Source organism: Lactuca serriola, chromosome 8 (assembly GCF_051521515.1).
Source record: "Lactuca serriola cultivar US96UC23 chromosome 8, Lser_US96UC23_V15, whole genome shotgun sequence".
Lineage (NCBI taxonomy): Eukaryota > Viridiplantae > Streptophyta > Magnoliopsida > Asterales > Asteraceae > Lactuca > Lactuca serriola.
Genome location: NC_136415.1, coordinates 227,800,699 through 227,810,742, shown reverse-complemented (window position 1 = coordinate 227,810,742; position 10,044 = coordinate 227,800,699). Strand labels below are relative to the sequence as shown.

Genomic DNA, 10,044 nt, shown 5'->3' with positions numbered 1-10,044 from the left:
GCTCCGACCACTGACACGATCTCCACCACTAGCCGACACCAACACTGAACTCAAACAAAAGCCAATAATTACCAAAATGCCCCTGGAAAGTCAACTGGTTAACCCTTGGTCAAAGTCAAAGTCAAAGTCAACCTCCTGACTGACTCTACTCGCCGAGTCCCCATGCTCAGAACTTCCCCAATCCGCGACTCAACTCGTCGAGTAACCCCGAGACTCGCCGAGTCCCACAACTCTGAGTCCCCTCGCACACAACTCACCGAGTCCTCCCTTGACTCACTGATTCATGGCTCAACCAGAAGAAAGTTAGGACCTCACGAACAGACTCGCCGAGTCCAAGGCTATTTTCAACCTACTCGCCGAGTTGTTCTTCCAACTCGTCGAGTTCCTGTCCATCTTCAAGCAACTCGCCGAGTACACCTTTGTGACTCGCCGAGTGCATCTAGATCTTAACCCAAACAGAAGCCTTCCAGGCCATGCAGTTGATCCAAACCATAGATCTACCCTTCAACAACCCATCCATCACGTAAAGTGGCAAACTTTACGTGAATCCAAAGAGATCTAGGCATTTTACACTCTAGGGCTAAGGTTTGGGACAAGATGGCTTCACCAAACACTAAAAAACAGGGACTTTAATGCACTCTAGACCTTCTCCATTCCAGATCTGAGGTAGCAACCTCAGATCTAACCTCCAAACTCAAATTACCACAAGCAAATCATTCCAAATACTCCAAAATGATGAATCTAGATGAATAACAACCCAAGCAACGAAATAATACCTCAAAAAGAAGCTCCAACATAAGAGAAATCTGAATCTTAGCAAAGCCCCTTGCTCCAAGCCTCTTAATTCTCCAAGATCTCCTCCAAAATCTCTTCTCCAAGGTGCAAATGCACTCAAATCCCTCACAAACGCGCCTTAGAGTTTTATGGACTTCAAGAGAGGGTAAAGAGGCTGGGGAGAGGGTATAATGTCCTTTATATAGGGCTCATCCTCCGAAATTAGGGTTTTCTCCATTCAGCACCTACTAGCCGAGTCCAGCCTCCGACTCGCCGAGTTGGCCACTTAACATGCGACCCAAGTCGCGACCCTACTCGCCGAGTCCACCCATGGACTCGCCGAGTTGCCCTTCCACATTTACACTTTGAATCCTGAACTTGCACTCCTGAACTCGGGATGTTACAAATAAAGCCCTAATCGACCCAATAAGGCCGAAAGTGACCTAGAGGCCCAACCAATTGATTAATGGGCTAATATTTGGGTTGGAAACCCAAATTAGGGTTTGGAAAACCCTAATGCCATGAAACCCTAATTTTGAGATTTATCGGGACCGCGCGGGAATTACTTAATAAACCTAAGATATTAATTTATTATTAAACTTAAAATATTAAATTATAATAATTAGCAAAATAACTTAAGGTAATAATGGACTTAATAAATTAAGTCCTTAATGGGTTAAGTGAGAAACACTTAACCCTAACCATCATTTCATGAGAAAGCCCTAATCTCACTCGAGCCTTGAATTAGGCCTTCCTAGTGGGCTTTGGTAAATGGACTTCCAAGAATAAGCAAATGGACTAAATAATTATATAGGTTTTAGGATATGGCCCATGTGAGAGTCTCGGGCCCAATTTGGAAAATTGGGCCATAGATGGGCCATAGTTTGGGCCTTTATGATTATGTGATATTGGGCCACGAAAATTGGATTGGAATAATTGGATGGGCCTTAAGGAAAGACCATGTAGAGGTCTAGGCCCAATTTGGAAAGTTGGGCCATATGTTAGGCTTTGGCCCATCATTTGGCTATTGGGCTTTTATAGTGTGAGTTGAACCTTGGGCTTGTAACCCAATTATTAATTGGGTATTGTTTGATGTTGACAGTGCGGGAATCTGTCAACCAGTAGCTGGAGTTGTATCTGCGGGACTTCAATAGTGCCAGGTGAGTTATCCTCACTATACTAAGGGGTCTAAGGCACCAAGGTCGACCCATTGGATTTGATCTCTTATTAGTTATTGATATGTTGATTTTGAGTTAGTGATGTATGCCAGTTGATATGCTAATCTGGTAGATCTGTAGGACTACCTGTGATACTGATTGATCATCTATATGTGCATTTATCTGTTACATGTCGACATGTTATGTGGGATGGGTTGAGGTTGTACTGCTCCGTGTGGTTGCCAACAAACCCCAGAGTATTCCAGATATGAGCTGAGGGCCCGACAGACATTCCAGACTCATACTGAGGACTTGGGAGCATTCCAGATATGAGTTGAGGGCCCGGTAGGCATTCTAGACTCGTACTGAGGGCTCGATGGCATTCCAGATACGAGCTGAGGGCCCGATAGGCATTCCAAACTCGTACTGAAGGCCTAGGTGGTAGTCCAGCTTGTAAAGCTGTGGACCAGTGCATGTTATTCTGTTTGATTGATATGATATGTTAATGTTAATATCGCTATGTGGACTGTATGTGTACCGGTATTTTGGGGGTAACTCACTAAGCTTTCGGGCTTACAGTTTCAGTTTATTGTTTCAGGTACATCAGGGGATCGTGGCAAGGCAAATGCGTGATCGTACAACTCCTCACTTTTTATGACTATGTTTCTGGAATACTCTGATATTATACATTTTGAAAACAAGTTTGTAATAACTAATGATTTGGGTTGTTTAAAAAGTTTTAAATCGGCTTGAATTTTTGGGTGTTACATTTAAACTTTGGTATGTAATGGTTTTATCCACAGTTTGCTTATGAATTACATTTCCAAACCATCAAAAAGATGCATGTATAGCAATGTATATTTGAAATACCATTCCCAACCATTCAAATATATGCAATTATAACAATGTATATACCAAAATACACATCAAAACTACTGATTTACAACATCACCTGGTAGTTCCACAGTTCTGCACTTGTAATCGCAACCCTCTCTTCCAACCGATTCATTGATCTTATCAAACCAGGAATCACTACCAATGTCGTAGCACACATCAGAGGGTCAACTCACCTTACGAACCCACATCATGAACAATTCCAAATTGCCTTCTAGGGTTACGATCCGTCCATGAGGTCACCTTCGTTGTTTCGATTCCACATCTACAAATCGCCATCTTCGACACCTGCTGAAGAGTTGTCCAAATGGACGCACAATAGAGTGAGAGTAGATGAGGGTGGGAGAAGGGTTTTCTAAATGGTTAGACATGCATTTGGTTATAAAGAAGAGGGTACAAGTGAAAATACCAACTTGCCATTCTATTATTTTAATAAAATAAGACTTAACGGTTGGGTTCTGACGGTGTGAGGGTTGAGGACCAATCATCAAAAGTTTTGAAAGCACATGGACCATCTATGAAAAATTTGAAACCTAGGGACTAAACTTCAGAACTGGAAAACCACATGGACTATTTATGATGTTTTCTTTTCTCTATTTTTTAATGTTTAAAATTAACAACTCATCGCTTTTGTGTGTTCTAAATTGACAATGATTTATAATTTAATTAATTTTAGTTGCACCTTATTGACGATTAATACCCAATGATTAGCAATTGTTTTATAATCGGATGGATTGATATATGATAGTAATAAAAATCTAATAGTTTCGGATATGAGATTTTAGTATCTGAATCCGTATCCGAAAATTCAGATATCCGAATTATCGGATATGGACTCAGATACCAAAAATCCATTATCCGAATTTTCGGATATCCGATTTTGAACACTCCTAATCTTATATATGTATGCACTATACATCCGCACACGTTAAACGTATAATATAAAGTATAAATCATAAATCCCTTAACTGACATATTAGTTTCAATTATACAAAATGTATGATGACATTAACATCACCACCACCAAGATGCTCCATTTCAAAGAGCCCACCCAAGTACAACATTTTTTAAAATTCAATAACTCAAAAAAAAAAAAAAACGTGTTGATCTAATAAAACGGATTTTCAACAACCGGTTCTAGTGGGTTACATACCGGTTAGATAAGTTTGCTTTTTTATTTTTATTCCAAAACCGATTTAAAACCCATCCGATTTTGATAACAAATAAAAAATGTTAATGTTATAAAAACCCTTAATTTTCAAGTATTTACCCTTTACCTTCTATTGAAGGTTAATCCATAGCTGACATAGCAAGCCATGTCAGTGTTGCTGCATTCAAATGAAAAACGAAAATTCTGAAAGAAATGGAGACATGGAGATTTGAACTTGGGCCTCTTACACTGCTGGCAATAACTTTTCCTAACTTAATGTACACAATGTGTTATGCTGGAACAACTATTATTATTATTATTATTATTATTATTATTATTATTATTATTTTTTTTTTTTTTTTGTTGTTAATTATTATTATTATTATTATTATTATTTTGTTGTTGTTAATTATTATTATTATTATTATTATTATTATTATTATTTTGTTGTTGTTAATTATTATTATTATTATTATTATTATTATTGTGTTGTTGTTAGTTATTATTATTATTATTATTATTATCTCAATTTTTCGAGCGTGTTTATATATTGAAAATCGTAATATTTTATTTTTAAAAACATATATATCGCATAAACATGTATTTTAACATATTTATTAAGTATATATGTATTTATTTTTTTATTAAAACATATTGATGTATTTTTATGTGTATGAAAAACGTTTTTATGCATCTAACTATGTATAACAACGTTATTTATAAGCAAAAAAACATTTTTTTTATAAATATATAAATGTTATACGTATAAAAACATTTTTTATAAATATATAAATGTATAGAGATATTTTTGAATGTATTTATATAGTAGTTTCATACTTGTAAGTATACAATATGTTTTATACAAAATAAATACATATACGCATACTAAACATGTTTAAACTTTAAATACACTATTTATATGTATTTATACATAATTTATACATATAAATATGCAAAAATCGTATTTATACATAATGTATACATATAATTACGTATAAAAACTTATTGATGCACTTTTTTATTTATAAAAAACATATTTATACGTTTATATATATATATATATATATATATATATATATATATATATTAAAATGTTATTTATATGTTCAAATATATATTTTGAAAGTATCCATACAAAATATTTTTATATGTTTAATATATATATATATATATATATATATATATATATATATATATATATATATATTTTGAAAGAATCCATACACTTTCAAATGTATAAATATGTTGTTAAATATTTATATACTTTTTAAATATATAAATACGCTTTCTAAATATATAAATACCTTTAAAAATATATTTATACCTTTAAAAATATATTTTTTTTACCTTTAAAAATATATTTACACATCTAAAAACATATTTAAAAATGTATGTATAATAATAATAATAATAATAATAATAATACCTATTATTTATAAGTTTCGAAAAGATACACATTAAATAGATTAAGTTTGAAGTGAACACACAAAAGTCGCTATAGTTTGGTGGTTAAAACTCCCACTCGGAGACCCATGTTCGAATACCTCCAAGCCCCCCTTTCTATTCCCCTTTTTCTCTTGAAGACACAAGTTAGCGATGTTCACTTAACACCTTCATCCAATCAAGTACAGATGACCGACTTCTAAAGGAAAAAAAACCAGCTAGAGGCTAAAAACGAACAAATTAATGCAAGTTTGAGGCATAAACACATATAAAATCCATTTCCAAACTGGATTAAAAGTCCTCTTAAAAAAATGTAACCCATTTCCAAACCAGATTAAAAACCCTCTTTGCTCACCCATGATGAGGCCATGATGATGTCATGGGTTGAGAGATTGTAGACAATATGGGGGTCTTAGCTGGGCCTTGGGTCTTTTGATAGTCTAGTAATCAAATCTTTAAACCCAATAATAACTAGTAAAGCAAAACCATGTTCATCTCTGCTGCTACAAGCTTTAGGGTCTTCAACATACTCAAATGCTCAAAATACACCTTTCTACGCACCACCACCTACATGGCTGCGCCACCCTCAACCACCGTCTATTCCGGTGCCCTCTCTATTGATTCTTCCGCCGATGCGTCTCCTTCATCTGGTGACCATGGAAGATACATCAATGAAGCAAGACCCACGTCACCCATCACTATTAGCCTACAAGAATGGCAGGCTTGGGGTACTGATTCCCCATTACCCACACAAGTGGCGGAAATCGTCGAGGAAATGATTGTTTCAGAAACAGAAAGCGATGCCCAGATGAAATTTGGTGGACTTGGTGGTAAGCTCAAGGTATCAGGAATTCAAACCCTATTTCCATTTTATCGATTACAAATCATCAATTTAATCAAGTTTTCGTTCAATTCTGAACGACGGGTGTTTTATATTTCGACGCCTTATCTTATATCCATCACAATGTAATACCCAAAATCATTCTAGAGCAAATTGATTTGTGTAAGTTGTAACTATGCTAATGTTCAGGGGGACTTCAAGACACAAGAAGATAAAAAACACAGAGCAAAATACAGGGCTTTAGATGATTCTGAACAAAAGCTCCATTTCTTTTCAGCTCGACAAATAGCATGTCGTTTACTCGGAAGCAGAGGTTACCTTTGCCAAAAGGTTTATCATACGATTCACTTCCATAGCTATAGTCTCTCCTAATCGTCTTATATCATCTTTGATTTTCTTAGAAAAACAAGTCTGTATCTTTTGTGGTTTTAATCGAATTATTACAGTGTTGGCTTCCTCTTGAAGATTGCATGTGTTTGAGTGTTGTGCCTTGTTCTCTTTGGCATAGGATGCGGTTTTGGTTATATATGCATCCAAAGGTATATACATAATACACTAATCACTATTCACCGATTTTTTTTATAGCAAATTGATTGTTTCTTTTTAGTAATTTGAGATGATCTTGTTACTTTTGTAGGATTTCTTGAGGCAAAACAACACAGGGAAGTTATTATGGCAAGTATTTGGCATTAATTCAGCCACATTATGCATATATGGGATAGCTGAACATGAAGAAATAATGTGGAAAGCATTCATGCATTCAGGTTTCTTCTTATTGATCTTCCACTTCAATAAGAATAAAAACTATTTATATTTCAATGTTTTACTTATAATTTAGAAACAAAAAATTTCAGGGAGAAATAATGTTTGGTGTCTTTATCCAAATAAGAATGCACCTACAAAGTCTGTTGAAGATAGCTTTAATGGAAATATGTCAACAAGTTTTCTTCATGAACAACATTCGGTACTTTCACTTTAATCCTTTTGAGATTTTATTTTTATTTTATTTAATGGACTTAATGGGAATATGAGTTAATTGGGTAAGCTATATGTTTGTGTTTCCTTTTAAGAATGACTTAAAAGTTAAAAGAGAGAAGTAAGAGAAATGAGAATTCTCAATTAAGGGTGTGTCATATTTAATTGATCATTTATAGGGAAAGAAGGGCTAAATAGTAAATAATGCATGAAATGACAATGTTCTTTCATTTATTTTTGTATAATGTCATTGTCATCAATACTTTTGTTTCTTTTTATTACAAGTTTACAAATTGTACTTTCAAAATTTATCTTATTATACTTTGAAAAGTTTACTTTATTATAGCAATGGATTTTTTTCTTTCTATAATTAGATAGAATGCTATAACATTGCTATTTCTTGCATTTAACCATAAAGTGATAAAATGCTCGATTTTTATACAGACAAATTCGAGTGAAATAATGAACTTTATCTTGATTGATGGTACGTGGAGCAATTCCGCTGCAATGTTTAGGCGTTTGAAGGTAATTGATTTTGTGGGACCCATTTTAATTTACTTAAAAGAGTAAATTACACGAATGGTCTCTATGGTTTGGGGTAATTTGCGTGCTTGGTCCCTAACTTGTTTTTTTAACTCAGAAGGTCCTTATTGTTTGTTTTTGTTACGTGTTTGGTTCTTGTCTTACCTTACCTAAAAAGACTAATATTTAAATAGGGAAAAATGGTGGGATAGGTAAAGTAAGGTGGGGGGGGGGGGGGGGTTTGGGGTTAGGGGTTTATTTAAATAAATTAAAAAATCAAGGGCAAAATAGTTTTTTTAGGTAAGACAGGGACCAAGCGCATAACAAAAACAAACAATAGGGACCTTCTGAGTTAAAAAATAAGTTAAGGACCAAACGCACAAATTAACCTAAACCTTAGGGACCATTCATGTAATTTACTCTACTTAAAAATATCTTATTCCAAATTTACTTAAAACCTTTTTCTACTTTGTTTAATACTTTTTCAGTCCTATGAAAATTGCAATGGTTCTTTTGTGTACATTTTCTTAAGATTAAAATTTAATGAAGATACATAATTGAGTTAAACCTTTTGATTTGGTCACTAAACTATTATTGTATTATGATTATGATAATAATAGTGTGGGTTTTATGTAGAAAAGTCTCATTATTTTGGGAAATATTTTGATAAAATCCTAAATGTTCCTTTTTTGAACAGAAAAGTCCCGTTATTCTGGGAAAATCACATAATTTGTCATTTCTTGTTAAAATAAAAAAAGGATGTTTTCTCGTTAATTTGGGCAAAATGTTAAATAATTGGGACTTTTTTGTTAAAAGAATAATAATAATAATAATAAGGACTTTATAATTTTTTTCCCAAAATAATGAAACTTTTATGCATAAAACCCGTAGTAGTGCAATGGCTTAATCAATAATAAAATAGTAATTGAATGGCTAAATCGATAAATTGGTGAAAATATGTTGTACCCTTATATATTTTATCTATAGGTAATTTGGAAAAATGTTTAAAAAAGTAATGGTTTTTTAATCGTTAGAGAAAATAGTCTAGCAACCAAATCGATAAAATATTGAAAATACAATTGTTATTTTTTTATTTTCTGGAAACTCTATAATAAATTGGTCGTATCGTAATTCCAAGAACTATACAATTGATTTATGCTATCAAGATATTTTTCTTGTCTTTATTCAAGGGTAATTTAGGTAATCATTAAAATAGTCCGACGCTCTTTTTATATTCTTATAGGAACGAGCAGATTTAGTATGGGCGGAGGATCTTCCGTGCATATCACTCACCACAGGTGTATCCGCAATGCATAAACTTCGGTAAGATAAGTACGGCCCATTCATTTTTCTCACAGGACAGAGGACAAAACAGAACAAGTTGCACTGTGTTTGACATGACATGAGAAGACAGGACAGATATCAAGTGAACAAAAGTTCTACTTTTTTGTCCCACCCAAAAAGTTGGTACTGGGATGCGCTGTTGCTCTCGATCACTCTGTCTGTGTAAAAGACGTAAATGCCCTCGATATCCTGAGTCTGTCTGGTTAATTTTTTTTGCAGGCCGCAACCGTCATGGGACCGGACGTGTACAGCTGCAGCAGCGATTGGGCTGCTAGATGAGCTACATCTTGTTTCGGAATTTGAGTCATTAGGGTTGAATAAACAAGCGGAAGCAGTTGAGAATAGTGTAGATGTGTTATTGGCATCACTTACGGGTCGAAGGCTTCGTATGGGTCGCTCCATTACTCGTAGACTAAGACACCATGATGACATTTGTTAGTTTAGTTTTTTTTTTTTTTTTTTTAGAATGAATACTCGTGATCGTAATTGAAAAAAGAACACAACCATGTATACAAATCTTGCAAAAAATGAAGTTGGTATTCGTCTTTTCGTTGATACTTACAATATTTGTAGAAATCTTTTTTGTATTTGAGTAAATTGCAAAATTGGTGCTTTTATCCCAAAAAGTGCAGTTTGAATCTAGTTTTTTTTCCCATGGTCACCGACAGTCAAAAATTGAAACTTCTAAGCAGATGGTCTTGTAATATCTGAAAAAGTGGAGATTTGGTCCCTCAGTGACTGATTTATAAAAAAAGAGGACTCAAACTGTACTTTTTAGGATACCTCGAAACAAGAGGAGTTTTTAACCAAAACAGGGTGGTTGGAAAAAATATTTACCAATAGTTTCAAAAATATTTACCAAACTAGTGGTTTTCTTATTTTTCTTGTATTTTTCAGTTTTTTTAACTTTTTTTTATTTGATTTTAAATATCAGTTTTTTTCTC

The 10,044-nt window shown here is 33.8% G+C and overlaps 1 protein-coding gene across 3 annotated transcripts; it reads left to right on the top strand.

Moving 5' to 3' along the window:
* The first annotated feature begins 5,868 nt into the window (after positions 1–5,868).
* On the top strand, positions 5,869–9,649 carry LOC145070264 (DTW domain-containing protein). 3 transcript variants are annotated; one of them, XM_079017197.1, is made up of 8 exons: positions 5,870–6,259; positions 6,449–6,589; positions 6,706–6,798; positions 6,897–7,023; positions 7,114–7,223; positions 7,679–7,759; positions 9,000–9,079; positions 9,320–9,649. In XM_079017197.1, exons 1-8 carry the CDS (start codon positions 5,906–5,908, stop codon positions 9,537–9,539), a joined length of 1,206 nt encoding a protein of 401 aa, XP_078873323.1. In that variant the 5' UTR covers positions 5,870–5,905; the 3' UTR covers positions 9,540–9,649. The 3 variants fall into 3 exon arrangements, with proteins under 3 accessions (XP_078873324.1, XP_078873323.1, XP_078873325.1); XM_079017198.1 differs by lacking the exon at positions 7,679–7,759 and having other exon boundaries at positions 5,869–6,259; XM_079017199.1 differs by lacking the exon at positions 9,320–9,649 and having other exon boundaries at positions 9,000–9,083.
* Positions 9,650–10,044: the final 395 nt, after the last annotated feature.

Bases quoted from the DNA above. Each gene is read 5' to 3' on its own strand.
- LOC145070264 (XM_079017197.1), top strand. From the start codon at position 5,906: ATGTTCATCTCTGCTGCTACAAGCTTTAGGGTCTTCAACATACTCAAA. The intron at 6,590-6,705 runs GTTTATCATACG...GAATTATTACAG, and splicing joins GAGGTTACCTTTGCCAAAAG to TGTTGGCTTCCTCTTGAAGA. The intron at 7,760-8,999 runs GTAATTGATTTT...ATATTCTTATAG, and splicing joins CAATGTTTAGGCGTTTGAAG to GAACGAGCAGATTTAGTATG.